This window comes from Pipistrellus hanaki (genome assembly GCF_964339955.1).
Source record: "Pipistrellus hanaki genome assembly, chromosome: 3".
Lineage (NCBI taxonomy): Eukaryota > Metazoa > Chordata > Mammalia > Chiroptera > Vespertilionidae > Pipistrellus > Pipistrellus hanaki.
The window spans coordinates 92,866,668-92,886,045 of record NC_140505.1 but is presented as its reverse complement, the minus strand read 5'-3'; the positions used below and the strand labels follow the sequence as shown (position 1 = coordinate 92,886,045).

The 19,378-nt window shown below is 43.6% G+C and overlaps 1 protein-coding gene across 16 annotated transcripts in view; it reads left to right on the top strand.

Moving 5' to 3' along the window:
- The window catches only part of BCL2L13 (BCL2 like 13), a 226,624-nt gene that overhangs the window by 21,372 nt on the left and 185,874 nt on the right, over nt 1-19,378 (top strand). For 15 of the 16 annotated variants that reach the window (XR_014794601.1, XR_014794602.1, XR_014794603.1 and 12 more), the window contains one exon: nt 2,039-2,209. The exons of the other annotated variant lie outside the window; for it this stretch is intronic. Coding sequence is in view for 11 of the 15 variants with exons in the window: in XM_084878598.1 (XP_084734724.1) it covers nt 2,089-2,209 (121 nt within the window). In the remaining 4 variants the exon portion in view is untranslated. The remainder of the gene's footprint in view (nt 1-2,038; nt 2,210-19,378) is intronic. 16 annotated transcript variants of the gene reach the window in all.

The window sequence follows — 19,378 nt, the reverse complement described above, 5'->3', positions numbered from 1 at the left end:
AAGAGAAAGTTTATTTAGAAAGCCACAGAGGTAGAAGAAGTGAGCCATAGAAGAAATACATTCAGGAAACAAGTTACAGAAGCAAAAGAAGGGCCTCTGGAGCTTAGGAGAAAGAGGGAGAGAGAGGGACAAAAGAGGGAAGAAGGTGGGCTCCAGAAAAGAGAGAGCGAATATGTTGAGAATAAATCTAAAATAGATAGCCTGGCCAATTCTGCTCAGTGATTGAGCATCGACCCATGAACCAGGAGGTCATAGTTTGATTCTGGTTTAGGGTACATGCCTGGGTTGTGGTCTCGATCCCCCGTGAGGGGTGTGCAGGAGGCAACCAATCAATTATGTTTCTCTTTCATCGATATTTCTATCTCTCTAAAAATTAATAAAAACATTAAAAAATTTTTATTGGCCAAAACTGGTTTGGCTCAGTGGATAGAGCATCAGCCTGTGGACTGAAGGGTCCCAGATTCGATTCCGGTCAAGGGCATGTACCTTGGTTGCGGGCACATCCCCAGTAGGGGGTGTGTAGGAGGCAGCTGATCGATATTTCTCTCTCATCGATATTTCTAACTCTCTATCCCTCTCCCTTCTTCTCTGTAAAAAATCAATAAAAACTATATTTAAAATTTTTTTAAATTGAAGGGTCCCAGATTCGATTCCGGTCAAGGGCATGTACCTTGGTTGTGGCACATCCCCAGTAGTGGGTGTATAGGAGGCAGCTGATCGATATTACTCTCTCATCGATATTTCTAACTCTCTATCCCTCTCCCTTCTTCTCTGTAAAAAATCAATAAAAACTATATTTAAAATTTTTTAAAATTGATTTCAGAGAGGAATGGAGAGGGAGGGAGGAAGGGAGGGAGGGAGGGAGGGAGGGAGGGAGGGAGGGAGAGAGAGAGAGAGAGAGAGAGAGAGAGAGAGAGAGAGAGAGAGAGAGAAAGAGAAAGAGAGAGAGAGAGAGAGAGAAACATTAGTGATGAGAGAGAACTATTGATTGGCTGCTTCTTGCATGCTCCACACTGTGGATTGAGCCCACAACCCAGCATGTCAAACCGTGACTACCTAGTTCATAGCTCGATGCTTAACCATTTAGCCAGCTGGGCAATATAAACATATTAAAAAAATAAAAAAATAAATAAATAAAAAGATACATGGTAGGTAAAAAAGGGAGAGTAGTTGTGTTGTTGACTAGCGGAAAAGTTAGGAAGCCTAATGAAAAGATTCAGAACATAAGCGCTAAAATAATAGTCCAGAAGCTAGTGATCAGGCTGGTAAGGTCACTCTGCTCTACATGGTCATTCTGGAACACAGGTTCCTTCTGTCTTGTTGCTTCACTGCCTCTAAGATGGTGTTCTTTTTTGCATGTTTGCATATTCACATTTCAAACCATAGAAAGGAGGGAACAGAAATTCTTTGAGGAAAGACCCCAAAATTGCAGATATAACTTCTCATATTTTTGTGGCTAAGACTGATCATATGATACATTAAGTTACAAAGGAGACTAGGAAATATAATTGGCAGCTGTGTGGCCACAACTTAGGAGACTTTATTAGTTAAGGGAAACAAGAGAACATACTGGTAGAGGCGCAGTGGAGGCATGTCTAATGTTTTTGACATATATGTGAAAATAAACTAGGGAGAGAGGGAAGTTATTTTTTATATGAAATCTGAATAAATTAACACTTGTAAATAAATATATTTTTAAAACATTACATAGAAGAAAAGTCTTAGAAATACTTATTTTGGTATTTAGTTGACAATTGAAGTCAAGGAGAAAATTTACTAGCATGTAATAAACTTCATTTAAAAAATATTTTTATTGATGATGAGAGAGAATCACTGATTGGCTGCCTTATGCACCCCCCCCCCCATCCCCCTGCCTTTACCTCCAGGAGTTGAGCCCACAATCTGCACATGTGCCTTGATCCAGAATCAAACTATGACACCATGACACCCGGTTATAGGTCTGTGCTCAACCACTGGTGACAACAGCTGGGCAGCATGTAATAAACTTTAAACTGAAAAAATGCTTTCATATTTTTAGGTTTTACACATCTGTTAATAGACCTTTTTGGAGCTCTGCCACCCAACTCAATGGCGTCTTCTACTTCTGTGCCTCTGGGATTTCACTATGAAACAAAGTATGTTGTTCTCAGCTACTTGGGACTCCTCTCTCAGGAAAAGCTACAAGAGCATCATTTTTCCCCACTCCAAGGTATTATCTTTGGCATTTGGTGATTATATTTAGTACCAATAATTACATCATATATAAAAGCATGTATATCTAAGTAATTTATATTTATGGTTTTATGATCAAATAATACCAATGAGCTTTTAAAAAACCTTTATTGTTGAGAGTATTACAGCTGTCTCTCCATTTCCCCCCCTCCTGCTGGTTCCTGCCCTCTCCCAAGCCTTCACTACTTTATTGTCTGTCTCCATGGGTAATGCATATAAGTTCTCCAGTTAATCTCTCCCCTGTCCCACCTTTCCCTATAAGATTCATCAGTCTGTTCCATGTTTCCATGCCTCTGGTTCTATTTTATTCATCAGTTTATTTTATTCATTAGATGCCTTGTTTATTTATGTTGATTTTTAGATTCAGTTGTTGATAGATATGTATTTATTGCTATTTTATTTTTCATATTTTTTATCTTTTTTTTGCTTTTTAAAGAATACCCATGTATTTCATGTAATGCTGGTTTAGTGGTGATGAACTCCTTTTTTTTGTGATGAACTCCTTTAGCATTTTGTCTATGAAGCTCTTTTCTTTTTTTAAAAATAAATCTTTATTGTTCAGATTATTAAAAATGTTCCCCCCCCTTTTTTTTATTCCCCCTTCATTGCTCCCATCCACCAGGTTCCCACCCCACCCTCTGCCTTTTCCCCATCCCCCATTGTCCTCATCCATAGGTGCACATTTTTTGTTCAGTCTCTTCCCGGACCATCCATTCCCCTTTTCCCCGAGAATCGTCAGTCTACTCCCCTTCCATACCTCTGATTCTATTATATTCAACAGTTAATATTGTTCATCAGATTTTTTAATTCCCTTGGTTTTTAGATTCACTTGTTGATAGTTATGTATTTGTTTTTCATAATTTTATTTTTATTTTCTTCCTCTTCCTAAAGAACCCCCTTCAGCAATTCATAAATTCTGATTTGGCGGTGATGAACTCCTTTAGCTTTTTTTTTTATTTGTGAAGCTCTTTATCTGACCTTTGAATCTGAGTGATAGCTTTGCTGGATAGATTATCTTTGGCTGTAGGTTCTTGCTATTCATCACCTTGAATATTTCTTGCCATTCCCGTCTGGCCTGCATGGTTTCTGTTGAGAAATCAGCTGACATTCATATGGGTGCTTCTTTATAGGTAACTACCTGCTTTGCTCTTGCTGCTTTTAATATTCTCTCTTTGTCTTTTGCTCTTGGAATTTTAATTATTTTGTGTCTTGGTGTGGTCCTCTTTGGATTCCTTTTGTTTGGGGGTTCTGTGCGCTTCCTGGACTTGTAAGTCTATTTCTTTCACCAGGTGGGGGAAGTTTTGTCACTATTTCTTCCAATATGTTTTCAGTATCTTGCTCTCTCTCATCTTCTGGGACCCCCATAATTCTGATGTTGGTTGGCTTAAAATTGTCCCAGAGGTTTCTTACATTATCTTCAACTTTCTGGATTCTCTTATCTTTTTGCTTCTGTGGAGTAGTGTCCTCTGGCTCTTTGTGTTCCATATCTTTGTCTTGATTCCTGCAATCTTCCAGTCTGTTTTTAGGACTCTGTATAATATTTTTTATTTCAGACAATGTATCCTTTATTTCTAGTTGATCCCTTTCATATCCTCATAGGTCTCATTTATTTTATAGGCCTTTTTTAGGAAATTCTTGATAAACTTATAACTGTAGTTTTGAACTCAATGCCCATTCTTTTACTTTCTTCAATCTCCTTCCATTGTGTCCTGCCTCTTCTCTGCATTTTAGCTGCTTCCCTGATTTGATGGAATAGTTTTGTGTGCTAGGTGTTCTGGTAGAGCCCAGTAGCACAGCCTTCCCAGTTACCTGAGGTGTGCAGTCAAAGTGCAGCCCTTTGTGGGCTGTGTGTGCAGTCTTGTTGTTAAGCCTTGCTTTTGTTGATATCACTGGGAAGCATTGATCTCCAAGCCAATTGGCTTTGAGGATCAGTAATGTCTCAGCTAGGAGGGCTTCTGTGCTCTGCTTGGATGGAGTGGAGACTTGGGGTGGCGCAGACAAGCTTTGGTTGCCCATCAGTCCCGCCTTAGGAAAGTCCTATTCGCAGCAAGTCCTGCAAGATTGGTTGCTGGTGCGTGCTACTCTTGGGTAAAAGGTGTTCTCGAGTTTTGCCTCGTCCCTGACAGCCAGTTTTCCCCCGGCTCAGAGTTGTCTCTCAGTGCAGTTGAGAGTTTTTTGTTTTTTTCCTCCCAAATGAGAAAGCCAGCCTCCTGGCGGGCTTCTGTGTTTTGCTTGGATGGGGCAGAGTCTCGGGGTGGTGTAGATAGGCTTTGGTTTCCCGTCAGCTCCTCCTTACGAGGTTCTGGTTCCTGAGTCCTGCAGTAATGGCCGCTGGCTTCACCCACCTCCGAGAGATCTCTGCCCACTGCCTGAAAGTCCGTCCTCTCCCTGACTAGGCCATCTATCAGAGCAATAAGGTTGTTTTGTTTTCCTCCCAAACAAGAAAGCCAGCCGCGCGATAGCTGTGTATCCTCTCCGCTCGCCAGAATTAAGACAGCAGTGAACTCGGCTCGCCCTCTCTGTGTGCCGCTAGCAAGCCAGCAGCGAACTCAGCAGCCGCCTTTTCGCAAGCACAGTTCTCCGCACCTTCACAGTTCCTGAGGCTCAGCATCCCTTCTCTCCCCTTCCCAGATGGTAGAGCCTTTTAGCCAGCCGTCCAGCGCTTCAGGGCGATGTTTCCCCTGTTTTCCAGTTGTAAATTCAAAATTGTTGTGGTAGGCTGCATTCAGGTGTCTACCCTATCCCGCCATCTTGGTTTCTCCCTGAAGCTCTTTATCTGTTCTTCAATTCTAAATGATAGCTTTGCTGGATAGAGTGATCTTGGTTGTAAGTCCTTTTTGTCACTGAATATTTCTCTCCATTCTCTTCTGGCCTGCAAAGTTTCTTTTAAGTAATCAGCTGACAGTCTTATGGGCGTTCCCATGTAGATAACTAACTGCCTTTCTCTTACTGGTTTTAAGATTGTTTTTCTTTAACCTTTGGCATTTTAATATATTTTATTGATTTTGTACAGAGAGGAAGGGAGAGAGATAGCGAGTTAGAAACATCGATGAGAGAGTCATCGATCAGCTGCCTCTTGCACACCCCCTAGTGGCGATGTGCCCGAAACCAAGGTGCCCTTCAGTCTCCAAGCTGAATCGAACCCGGGACCCTTCAGTCTCCAAGCCGACGCTCTATCCACTGAGCCAAACCGGTTTTGGCACCTTTGGCATTTTAATTATGATGTGTCTTGGTGTGGGACTCTTTGGATTCATCTTGTTGGGGACTGTTTTGCACTTCCTGGACTTGTATGTTTATTTCCTTCACCAAGGTAGGGAAGTTTTCTGTCATTATTTTAAAAATTAAAAACAAATTGATTTCAGAGAAACCAAGATGGCATAGGTAAACCAGTTAGGCATAGGTAAACGCCTAACTGCAGCCTCACACAACAATTTCAAAAAAATACAACTAAGATACAAAATGGACATTAACCAGAACTACAGGAAAGTTGACTGATTGGAAATTCTACAACTAGAAGGAAAGAGAAAACCAGAAGGAAAATCAGAGGAGCAGTAAAAGCCTAAGGTATGGAGACACAGTACACGTGTAGGGAGAGGACGGAGTTGGAGAAGAGGGGGCGGCTGAGTGCCTGGCTGGCGTTCCCTAGCAGGAAGGAGATAAAAGCTCCAGATTGTGCTGAACCCTAGTTCCGACTGCACTGAACCCCAGTTCTGGGTGAGACCCTGGGGACCCAGGCTCATATAGAGGGATTCTAGACTGTAAGGTGGAAACTCAGGGGAGCGGCAAAAGGCAGAGCCCTGGAGGTGCACATGTAAATGCTCGCAGAGGACGGAATGTTGACTGTGCTGCTGGATTGCCCTAGCGGAAAGGAGACAAAAGTTCCGGACTGTGCTGAGCCCCAGTTGCGACTGCACTGAACCCCAGTTCTAGATAGACCCTGGGGACCCAGGCTCATATGGAGGGAATCTGGGCTGTAAGGCAGAAACTCAGGGGAGCGGCAAAAGGCAGAGTCCCAGAGGCATGAACGTGCGCAGAGGACGGACTGTTGACTGTGTCGCTGGAATGCCCCTCCACCCTGAAACTGCGCCCCATCCAAGCTGAACACAGAGGCTTTTGCAATTTTCCAAGTCTAGTCGAATAAGGCTGTCTCCCAGCCTAGACACAGCTGATCCTCACAACCAATTGGCCTGGAGGTCAGTTCCTCCCAGTGATACCAACAACAATCAAAACTTAACTACAATAAAGGGGTGGACCAAGAGTGTCCATTTCAGGTAGCTGGGAGGCTGATCCACTGAACCATATAGGACACCTTAGCACACAAAGCCACCCTGCCAACTCAGGGAAGCTGCAAAAATGCTGAGACAAGGAAACAGATCACAAATGAAAGAAATGGAGGACGAAAAGAGACTGGATATAGAGTTCAAAAATCCTGATGAACAATATTAATTGTTGAATATAATAGAATCAGAGGTATGGAAGGGGAGTGGACTGAGGATTCTCGGGGAAAAGAGGAGTGGAGAGTCCGGGAAGAGACTGAACAAAAAATGTGCACCTAGCCGGGACCGGTTTGGCTCAATGGATAGAGCATCGGCTAGGGGACTGAACGGCCACAGGTTCGATTCCGGTCAAGGGCATGTACCTTGGTTGCGGGCATATCCCCATTAGGGGGTGTGCAAGAGGCAGCTGATCGATCACTCTCTTTCATTGATGTTCCTAACTCTCTATCTCTCTCCCTTCCTCTCTGTACAAAAAAATCAATAAAATATATTTAAAAAAAATAAAAAAATATGCACCTATGGATGAGGATAATGGGGGGTGGGGTGCAGAAAGGACAGAGGGTGGGGTGGGAACCTGGTGGAGGGGAGCAATGGAGGGGGAAAAAAAGTGAGGAACATTTGTAATAATATGAACAGTAAAGATTTATTAAAAATTAAAAAACAAAACAAAATTATTTCAAAGAGGATGGGTGATGGAAAGGTAGAAACATTAATGTTGAGAGAGAGAATCACCAGTTGGCCGCCCCCTGCAAACTGCCCCCTCCTCCCCCACACACACTGGAGATTGAGCCAGCAACCTGGCACATGCCTTAACCGGAAATCAAACCTCGACCTCCTGGTTCAGAAGTCCAGTGCTCAAGCACTGAGCTACAATGGCTGGGCTCTGTCATTTTTTCAAATAGGTTTTTAACTTTTTGATTTTTTCTCCTTCTGGCACCCCCATGATGCAATTGTTGATACACTTCAAGTTGTCCCAGAGGTTCCTTGCACTTTCCTCATTCTTTTGGATTCTTTTTTCTTTTTTCTGTACTGATTGGGTGTTTTTTGCTTCCTTATATTCCAACTTGCTGATTTGATTCTCAGGTTCATCTACTCTACTGTTGATTTTTTATGCTATATTCTTCACTGAAGTTAGTGTATCGTTCACTTCTGACTGGTTCTTTTTTAAGCTATTGTAGTTTGCACTAAGTTCATTGAGCATTGTTATAATCAGTATTTTGAACTCTGCATTTAGTAGTTTGCTTGTCTCCATTTTGTTTAGTTCCTTTTCTGGAGTTTTGTCCTGTTCTTTCATTTGGGACGTGTCTTTTGTGTCCTCATTTTAACATCCTCCCTGTGTTTGTTTTTGTTTTAGGTAGAGCTGGTCCATCTCCTAGGCCTGGTTGAGTTGCCTTATGTAGTAGGTGTTTTGTAGTAGGAGTCCAGGGGCACAGCCTTCTTGATCACCCAAGCTGAGCACTCAAGGTGCATGTGCTCCTCCCGACCCCCCGACACTGTATGGGTTGTGTACACCCTCTGTTGTAGTTTAGTTTGATTGCTGTTGGGAAGGGATTTGATTGTCAATGGGAAGGGATTTATTCCCAGGCAAGTCAGCTGGAGGGACCAACGAGGATCAGCTGTGACCACCAAGGATCAGTTGTGCAGGGGCCCATCCCACAGAGTAGGACTTACTTCACAGGTCTCTGCCCTTTGTCTATTGTTTGCGGGGATGGTGATGATACAGGGTGATCTGATACAGTCTATCAGGTGTGCTGGCTTTGGTAGCCCAGGAGGTGCAGGCCAAGATCACCCCTGCCAGTATTCTGCCCAAGATCACTGACATGAACTACAGATAAATGTAGTAGATGATTTATACTTGTGTTGGGCTTGGAGATGCCAAGAAAAGGCCAAGCTATGAACCAACATAGCATGTTGCTAGTTCTGGGCCTAGGACCACTTAGCAAGAGGTATGGGGTATGTTGAGGCCAGCTGTTGTAGATATTTTAGGAATGTCTAAAGCCTGTGCTAGGACATGCTATTCATATAAAAAAGTCACTATAAACAGCTTTGGTGGGGTCCCACGGAATCACCAGGGCTGGACAAACAGTATGGGCCAGGTTGATGGAGATTCAGATATGGCATCTGCCAGTGGCCCTGTGGCTGGGAGGTCTCAGCAAAGGAACAATGACCTCTTCCAACGCTTTTCTCTGGGAAGCCCCCAGCTCTTGCCCTAAAGCCATACAATTTATTTCCTCTCTTTATGTCCCTGGATCCTTTCAAGCTGCAGGAGTGTGTCTGAGTAAGTCTATGCCTGGGCCCTTTATGTAGAACTGCTTGTGACTCTAGCAGCCTCTGTGTCACTGAGCAATAATCCTCATTGTTTTTTACAGCCTGAAGTTACAGGGACTGCTCTTCCTGGCACTAAAACCCTAGACTGAGGGGTCTGCTGTGGGGCTGGGACCCTTTCCTCCTCATGGGGGGGACTTCTGCAGCCAAGATATCCCTCCCTGTTAAAAATTGGCATACTTTGAACTGGTGTGGATTAGTGGTTGATCATCGATTTATGAACCTGGAGGTCATGGTTCAATTCCCCATCTGGGACATGCCTGGGTTGGAGACTCTGTTCTCAGTAGGGGGCATGCAGGAAGTTGATCAATAATTCTCTCTCATCATTGATTATTTTTCTAATTTGAATTTTTTATTATTAAAAGCATTACATGTTTCTCCCCCCTCCTCCCCCCATTTACTTCTCCCTGGCCGCTCCAGCCCTCCACCAGCACATACCCTTGCCCCACGATTGTCTGTGTCCATTGGCTATGCTTATATGCATGCATACAAGTCTTTGGTTTGATCTGTAACTGTCCCTCCCCTCCTCCCTTCCTCTGAGGTTTGATGGTCTCTTCAATGCTTCTATGTCTCCGGATTTATTTTTGTTCATTAGTTTATATTGTTCCTTATATTCCACAAATGAGTGAGATCATGTGATATTTATCTTTCTCCAACTGGCTTATTTTGCTTAGCATAATGCTCTCCAGGTCCATCCATGATGTTGCAAATGGTAGGAGTTCTTTCGTTTTTACAGCAGCATAGTATTCCATTGTGTAGATGTACCACAGTTTTTTAATCCACTCATCTGCTGATGGGCACTTAGGCTGTTTCCAAATCTTAGCTATTGTAAATTGTGCTGCAATGAACATAGGGGCACATATATCCTTTCTGATTTTGGTGTTTCTAGTTTCTTGGGAGATATTCCTAAATGTGGGATTACTGGGTCAAATGGGAGTTCCATTTTTAATTTTTTGAGAACACTCCATACTGTTTGCTCATCATTGATTTTTTTTTTTTATCATTGATGTTTTTATCTCTCCCTTCCTCTCTGAAATAAATAAAAAATATATTTGAAAACAAGCCAACAAACAAAATGCCACTCATGGTTGTTGGATCAGCCCATTCTGCATCTCCAGCCCTCCTATCAATTTCAATGTGGTTTCTTCTTTAATTCTCTAGTTGTAGGATTTCCAGTATGCCAGATATCAGGTGGTTCTGAATGATGGTTGTTCTGTATTTTAGTTTTAATTTTGATGTGATTATGGGAAGAGGTGGGTTCTGGAGTTTACCTATGCCACCATTGTGACCCTCTCATTTTTCTTAATACCAATAAGCTATCAAGGAATAATCTTTCTTTCCATTCCCTGATCTACACCTAGAAGCTACTACTTTGAATGCTTTTTAAAAGCTTGATATTTTGCCCACCCAGCATGGCACAGTGGATGAGCATCCACCTATGAACCAGGAGGTCACGGTTCGAGTTCTAGTCAGGGCACATGCCTAGGTTGTGGACTCCATCTCCAGTGAGACAGCCAATCAATTATTCTCTCTCATTGATGTTTCTATCTCTTTCTCCTTCTTCCCTTCTCTCTTAAATCAATAAAAATATATGTTTAAAAAAAGATTGATATTTTATTTTTAAAAATTTTTTACTTTTGTTGTTAATCCTCACCCCAAGATATTTTCATTTGATTTTTAGAGAGAGTGGAAAGGATAGGGAAAGACAGAGAAAGAAAACTTCAATGTGAGAGACACATTGATTGTTGGCCTCCTGCACTCGCTCTGATCAGGTTTGGGAATTGAGCTTATAACCAAGGTACATGCCCTTGACTGAAATTGAATCTAGGACCCTTTAATCCACAGGCTGATGCCCTATCCCCTGAGCCAAACCGGCTAGGGCAAGAGCTTGGTATTTTAATGATTGCCTTTGGTACAGATCTACTACCCTGTTTCCCCGAAAATAAGACAGTGTCTTATATTAATTTTTGCTCCCAAAGATGCACTAGGTCTTATTTTCAGGGGATGTCTTATTTTTCCATGAAGAAGAATACGGTACACATTTATTGTTAAATGAAAATAAAGGAAATTTATTACCTGTATACGGTATGGTAGTACGGTAGTTGTCAACACAAACCAGACAAACTGTGAATCCTACAGTATCAAGAACTTACTCATTTATTCAATGACAATCATGCCATCATCTTCTGAAACAACATCATAACAATCCAATTCCTGAATTTCCTGGTGAATTTCTTGTGACTCCATTTCTTTCAGAATCAGTGGACCAAATCTCTCATGTTTAGCCTAGGGGGGCCTTATTTTCGGGGGATGCCTTATATTTCACTCAGAAGGAAATCTGTAAGTAGGTCTTATTTTCGGAGGATGTCTTATTTTCTGGGAAATGTGGTAAGTACATGTAAATAAAAAGAAATCCATGTGACTTTAGAGATTTTCTATTTACTAAGACATATATTGGAATTACATTATTATTGTTATTACTAGAAGCCTGATGCTTGAAGATTCCTGCAAGAATAGGTCTTCCTTTTCCTGGCTGTTGGCACCGCCTTCGCTCTGACTGGAGCCAACTTTCCGCCTTCACTTGGGCCAGAGCTGCCTCTGTCTCTTGCCTTGTCACGTCAGTTTTCATATTCCCTCCTTATTGGCTGTGGGCACCACCATATTTATCATGGAATTACTGTAATTTGCATATTCCCTCTTTATTAGATAGGGTTATTTTATTTATTTATTTATTTGTTTGTTTGTTTGTTTGTTTTACATTTTAAAGGAAGGTTTATTTCCCAGTAATGAGCGGGACTCATTACGGAGGTAGAGAAATCAGAATTAAAGGAAAGGGAGAGAGGAGAAAGGAAGGACCCGACCGGGCCGACTCCCCAGATGGAAAGAGAACAGCAGTACATGGAGGGTGGGGGAGCCTTTTGAGAGGAGGAACAGGAAAGGGTTGGACCCAGGGCGGAACAGGAAGGGGTATGCTCCAGGGCACTTAGGCACGTGCTGATTGGTGGTTCAATGTCTTGGGGATGTCTCTGTGGCAGATGCTAGTAATGTCATAACTCCGTCCACCAGTTTGGGGGAGGAAAGATCTCACATTCCATACTTTTTTATATATTATATTTAAAAAATTGAGAGTCTGGGCAGTGTCAGGGGCTGGAGGTCTATCTTCCATAGCTGCTTCCAGATGAGAGGGAACGTAGTTATGGGCATGTACCTGGAGTCTCAAGGATTCTGATGCTAGGTTCTCTCCCACTTTCTGGTTGGTGAATGCCTGCAATCTGTTCTGCAAAAGACTAGTGACACAGTGCATGAGAAAGGGGGTAGGTAAAGCAGGAACTTAAAGAAATGCACACCAGTTGGCCTAATGATGAGAGGCAGGGTGAGGAGTGCAGCAGCCTAATTTCCCAAAGGGACTGGTTGGTGATCCTGTTGAGTCACTTGGGAGGTAAAGGCTGGCCCTAAGGCTGCCACAGTGTCACTTGTCTGGTTTTGCTGCTTTTCTGGGCTAGGAGCTAAAATACAACCTGGGGGGAAAGATTCTTGGGGAGGTAAAAAGATGGGGCTCCTTGGTATAGCCCGGATTCCAGTCAGGACCATGGGCAGAAGGTCCGGCCAGGAGCTGCGAATTTCTAGAGAGTTTAGTTAGATGATGGTCTTTAAGGAAGCTGTTGCTCCTCTGGATCTTACCTAATGAATGTGAGTGGTAGGATATGTGCAGTTTCCAGGAGATGCCAGAAATTATGTGTGTTATCAAGGTCTCAGCCACAACCTCAGCAGTTTCCTTGCCTCTGCCCACCCTGTCAGGGTGTCTACCATGGTAAGCAGATATTTGGTCTTCTTGTGGGAGTCTACCTGTCATGGGTAAAGTCTACCTGTCAGTCCTGCCCTGAGAGGTCTCGTCTCATTTGATGGGTAGGAAAGTTGGGGTGCATTCCTCCCTGGGGTGACACAGCTGCACATGTGGAGCAGGAGGAGCAGGCACTCGTGACTGCCTCTCGCAGTGTGGGCGAGCTGAAGAGGGATGAAGGCCGTCTCCAGGATCCGCTCCAGTGTTACTATTGCTTAGGAGGCTTTCCAACGTCCCTGGGGGTCTAGACACAAGCTTCCATCCACAAACAGAGTTAAGTCAGGATTAGAGAGAGGGAGATCTGAGAGTCCCACCTGAGTTTGAATGAAGGCCTCTGACGACCTCGGGGCAGGAGTGCTTTGCTGCAGTTTGGGTGGAGGCAGTGGGAAGAGGTGGCTGGGTTCAGGGCTGGGAATGAGTTAGGGAGGTGTCAGGACTCTCTAGGAACAGGAGATGGAGTTCCTGCATGGGAGAGGGGGTAAGGAGAGATGAGGATCGGTGTGACAGAAGATCCTGTAGCCTATGTATGGGTGGAGAAGACATGTAAGGGTTGCTGGAGGAACCCTCCTTAATCAGAACAGCAGCTGCAGCCAGAGCCCAGAGGCAGGGCTGCAATCCCCAAACTGTGGGATCAAGCTGTCTGGACAGGTAAGCTAAAGGGGTGAAGGCTGGCCCTAGGGGCTGGGTGAGGACCCCATAGCTATTCCCTGTCTTTCATCAGTAAATAGTTAGAAAGGCTTATAGATGTGTGGAAGAGAGAGAGAGAGAGACAGACAGACAGACAGACAGACACACGCCAGAAGGGTATCCCGGAATTAGAAAAAGCTTGGCGAATGAGGAAGGCTGAGGACACCTGGTATAAGGGCTTAGCTAGGAGAGCAAAAATTGGGACCCAATGATGGAAAAATCCTACCAGGGGAAGCCAGCTTTATGCCTCTGAGATGTGTCCAGGGAGGAGCTGCAGAGAAGGAGATCATCTACATACTGGAGGAGAGTGCTGGTTTCTAACAAGCATTGTTGGAGGTCTCTGGGTAAGGCCTGGCCAAACAGATGAGGACTGTCTCTGAACCCCTGGGGCAGTATTGTCCAGGTGAGTGGGTCCTTTAAAAATTCTTGTCAACAGTTAACTTTAGAACTTCTTTCTTTCTTTTTTTCTTCCATCATTGTATGCTATTAAAAATATTTAGAAAATACAGGGGGAGGAGGGAACAGGCCTCTAACTGCTTGAGTTCAAAACTGAGTTCCTGATAAGCCTGTGCCAGCAAGAAAGCTGCTCTCTAGGGAGGGGGGAGAGGGAGAGAGGGTGGGTGAGAAGGTGCTGAGGTCAGAGCATTTTTGCCGTCAATACCCATGACCAAGATTGTGGAAGAAACAATGGCCCAGAAAAGGAGGGCAAGACAGAGGTAGCCCACGCTACATCCACCAGGAAGGAGATCTGCTTACCCGCTACCTTGACCTTTACCAGGGCTTGGCGAGGGTGATGGGGTCGTCGAGTCTGGGCATCTTCGGTGAGTTCCATCATGGCCAGCAGCGGGTCATGACCTGGAAGGATAATCCCTCTGTGCTGAGAGGCAGAGGGCCCGTCACTTTTACAGGGGCAGTTTTTTTAATTTTTTAAATATATTTTATTGAGTTTTTACAGAGAGGAAGAGAGAGGAATAGAGCGTTAGAAACATTGATGAGAGAGAATCATCGATCAGCTGCCTCTTGCACACCCCCTACTGGTGATGTGCTCGCAACCAAGATACATGCCCTTGACCGGAATTGAACCGGCACCTTTCAGTCCACAGGCTGACACTATCCACTGAGCCAAACCGGTTTTGGCATACAGGGCTTGGTTGGAGCCTGGGGGTGAGGGCATTGTGGCCTTCGTTTCCGCATCTTGGCGGCGGCCACATGGTGGCTGCTCACAATACACAAGAGAAGAGCAACCCAAACCAGAAATCACACTTAGCTGTTTGGAGAGGCTGGCCAGATGGCGGTGGGTGGCTCTAGTGATGTGTGACGACTGGGGTTGGCAATAGTGGCTTCTGCAGCGGCAACAGCCGCAGGGAAGGGAGCAGAAAGCGTAGCAGCCACAGCGAAGGAGAAAGGGAGGGAGCAGAAAGTGGATGTGGTGGTGGCGCCCGCAGGGGCGGCGGGAGAGCAGCCACAGCGGGGAAGAAAGGGAGCCACGGCAAAGGAGGAGGAAGGAACGGAGCTGAAAACAGTCAGTAGGAGTGAGGGGTGGAAATGAGAGAGCGGCTGTGTCCAGAGTCAGAACAGAAGGAGCAGAGGGAGGGAGCTGGGAGCCTGGCCATTTGGAACCCTGGGCCACTTCCCGGCTTGCTGGCAGAAATTACTGAGGTCAGCGAGGATGTTTAAGTCTTGTTTTAGGGTCATCAGGACCCACTGAGGACATGCCACATTATAGAAGTAGCCAGATTTGTGAGGAATCACCCTAGATGTGCCCAAGGATCAGTTTTTGTCCATTTTGAAACCTAGGGTCAGTAGCAGAGGCCCAAGGACCACCGTCCCAATTGTTGAGCCAAGGCAATGGACCAAGGACCCGAGGGATGCAGGGGACGTCTCCCACACCTCCTGGGGTTCACAGTGAGGCCTGGGACTCACTGCATATGTTGCCGAGCCGGGGAGGAGCCTAAGTTTCCTGAGCCACAAGAAAGAAGAATGGGATGCACCCTAGACCATAAAAGGTCAAACTGTGCACACCCACCCAGGTTTCGCACCGTAATGTAAGGTTTGAGGTGCAGGAAACGAGTCGGAGACCACCAAGACATATTAAAGGAAGGTTTATTACCCAGTAGTGGGTGGGATTAATTATGGAGGTAGAGAAATCAGAATTAAAGGAGGGGGGAGAGGAGAAAGGAGGGACCCAACCGGGCTGACTCCACAGAGGGAAAGAGAAAAGCCTAGGATTAATTTTTAAAATATACTTTTGTTGATTTCAGAGGGAAGGGAGGGGGGAAAGAGAGAAACATCAATGATAGAGAGAATCATTGATTGGTTGCTTCCTGCACATCACCCACTGGGGATGGAGCCCTCAACCCGGCAGTTGACTGGAATTGAACCCAGGAGCCTGCATTCCACAGGCTGATGCTCTGTCCACTGAACAAAATTGGCCAGGGCTACATAATTATTTTTAAATTTATAATTCAGTTTAGTTGCTTGGATTGCCTTTTTTCAATGATATTAGATTTAAACATTGAATTCTTATATTTAATAGTTTTTATTTATTTATTTATTTTTATTGTTTGTTTTTGGTTTTGGTGTTTTTTTTTACAGAGTGGAAGAGAGAGGAATAGAGAGTTAGAAACTTCAGTGAGAGAGAAACATTGATCAGCTGCCTCTTGCACACCCCCCAATGGGGATGTGTCCACAACCAAGATACATGCCCTTAACTGGAATAAAACCTGGGACCCTTGAGTCCCCAGGCCCTTTATCCACTGAGCCAAACCGATTAGGGCTATTTGATAATTTTTAGTGCAATTTTTTGTATTGGGAAGTTGTATATATGTTTCTCATTTATTTTTAAATCTTTATTGTTGAGACTATTACAGATGTCCCCTTTATTTCCCCCAATGCCTGCCTCTACCTAGTTACTACTCTCTCCCAGGCCTTCATCCACCCATCTGTCTGTGTCCATAGGTAAGATCCTTGGTTAATATTTTCCCTCTCCTACCTCTTCCTTCCCCCTTCCCTCTGAGATTTGTCAGTCTGTTCCATGCTTCCATGCCACTGATTCTATTTTATTCACCAGTTTATTTTGTTCATTTGATTTCTTTTAAATATATATATTTTTTTATTTCAGAGAGGAAGGGAGATAGGATGAGAGTGAGAAACATCAATTATGAGAGAGAATAATTGATTGGTTGCCTCCTGCAGGTGTCACACTGGGGATTGAACCTGCAACTGGGCATGTATCCTGACCAGGAATGGAATTGTGATCTTCTGGTTCATAGGTTGATGCTCAATTATTGAGTCACACCAGCCGGCTGTTCATTAGATTTCTTGTTTCTTTATTTTGATTTTTAAGATTCACTTGTTGATAGTATTTATTGTCATTTTATTTTTAATATTTTTTATCTCTCCTCCTCCTCCTCCTCCTCCTCCTCCTCCTCCTCCTCCTCCTCCTCCTCCCCCTCCTCCTCCTCCTCCCCCTCCTCCTCCTCCTCTTCCTCCTCCTCCTCTTCTTCCTCTTCTTCCTCTTCTTCTTTTTCCTCTTCCTGTTCTTCCTCTTCCTAAAGAATACCCTTCAACATTTCATGTAATACTGTTGTGGTAGTGATGAACTCCATTAGCTTTTTCTTGTTTGTGAAGGTCTTTATCTGACCCTCATTCTAAATGAGAACTTTGCTGGGTAGAGTAATCTTTCTATTCATCACTTTGAATATTTCTTTCCATTCCCTTCTGACCTGCAAAGTTTCTGTTTAGAAATCAGCTGACATTGCTATGGGAGTGCCCTTGTAGGTATTAACTGCTTTTCTTTTGCTGCTTTTAAGATTCTCTCTTTGTCTTTAACCCTTGGCATTTTAATTATGATGTGTCTTGATATGGGCCTCTTTGGATTCCTCTTGTAACTTTGGGCTTCCTGAACTTGTAAGTCTATTTCTTTCACCAGATAGGACAAGTTTTCTGTCATTATTTCTTCAAATAGGTTTTCAATATATTGAATCTCTCTCTTCTCCTTCTGGCACCCTCATAATGCAAATGTTGCTAGGTTTGAAGTTGTCCCAGAAGCTCCTTACACTATTTTCATATTTTTGGATTCTCTTTTCCTTTTGCTCTTCCAATTGGGTGTTTTTTGCTTCTTCATATTCCAAATCATTGATTTGATTGTTGGAATCCTCTACTCTACTGTTGAATCCCTGTAAATTATTCTTTATTTCAGTAGTGTACACTTAATTTCTGACTGGTTCTTTTCATGTCTTTGACATTCTCACTGAGATCCTTGACAGTCTCATGAAGATCCTTGAGTAACCTTGGTTTTGAACTCTTATCTAATAGTTTTCTTGTTTTCATTTCTGACATATTTCTTAGACTCAGTAAGCATTTACCATAATGGACTTGTTATTGGAGGGGGGCATTTCTCATCTATCCTGGTTGCTGCTGGGGTATAGTTCTTTCAATATCCCAAGAAAAGGAATTTTCTGAGACTTGCACAGGGTTGTGGGGCGATGTGATATATTAGAAAGCTTTATTTTAATGGAATTACGCCTCTGGATTTTCAGAGTCCTCTGCCACTTAGTTTAATCATAAAAGAAGTGTAGCTGGGGCCTTGGCCAGTTTGGCTCAGAGGATAGAGTGTCAGCCTGTGGACTAAAGGGTCTTGGGTTCAATTCTGAGCAAGGGCATGTGGCCAAGTTGCAGGCTCAATCCCCAGTTAGGGGTGTTCAGGAGGCAGTCGGTCAGTAATTCTCTCTCATCATTGATGTTTCTTTTTTGTTTGTTTTTATTTTATTGTTTAAAGTATTACACATAGTAGCACATACATTTTTTTGCCCCTTGACCCTACTCCAGTCTCCCCTACCCGCTGTTGCACACCCTGATCCCACCTCCCCAGTGTCTTGTGTACATTGGTTGTGCTTATATATATGTATACAATTCCTTTGGTTGATCTCTTTCCCCGTCTCCCCAACACTCCCCAGCCTTCCTGCTGTAACTTGATGATCTGTTCTATGCTTTACTGCTTTTGTATCTATCTTTTTGTTCATTAGGTTATAATAATCTTTATTTTCCATAAATGAGTGAGATCATAGGGTATTTATCTTTCATTGCCTGGCTTATTTCACTTAACATAATGTTCTCCAGTTCCATCCAGGTTACTACAAATGGTAAAAATTCCTTCTTTTTTATGGCAGCATAGTATTCCATTGTGTAGATGTACTCTAGTTTTCTGATCCAGTCATCTGCTGATGAGCACTTAGGCTGTTACAAATCTTAGCTATGGTGAGCCGAAGCCGGTTTGGCTCAGTGGTAGAGCATCGGTCTGCGGACTGAAAGGTCCCGGCTTTGATTCCAGTCAAGGGCATGTACGTTGGTTGCGGGCACATCCCCCCCGGTGGGGGGTGTGCAGGAGGCAGCTGGTCGATGTTTCTCTCTATTCGACGTTTCTAGCTCTCTGTCTCTCTCCCTTCCTCTCTGTAAAAAATCAATAAAATATATTTTAAAAAACAAAACAAAAAAACAAAACAAATCTTAGCTATGGTGAATTGTACTGCAATGAACATAGGGGCACACATATCCTTTCTGATTTTGGTGTTTCTAGTTTCTTGGGATATATTCCTAGAAGTGGGATTACTGGCTCAAATGGGAGTTCCATTTTCAGTTTTTTGAGGAAACTCCATACTATTCTCCACAGTGGCTGCACCAGTCTGCATTCCCACCAGCAGTGCACAAGGGCTCCTTTTTCTCCCCAATCTCGCCAACACTTGTCGTTTTTTGATTTGTTGATGATAGCCATTCTAACAAGTGTGAGATGGTACCGCGTTGTCGTTTTGATTTGCATATCTTGTATAATTAGTGACTTTGATCATGTTTTCATGTGTTTCTTGGCCTTCTGTCTTCTTTTGAAAAGATTCTATTAAGGTCCATTGCCCATTTAAAAAAATATATATTTTATTGATTTTTTTACAGAGAGGAAGGGAGAGAGATAGAAAGTTAGAAACATCAATGAGATAAACATCAATCAGCTACCTCCTGCACA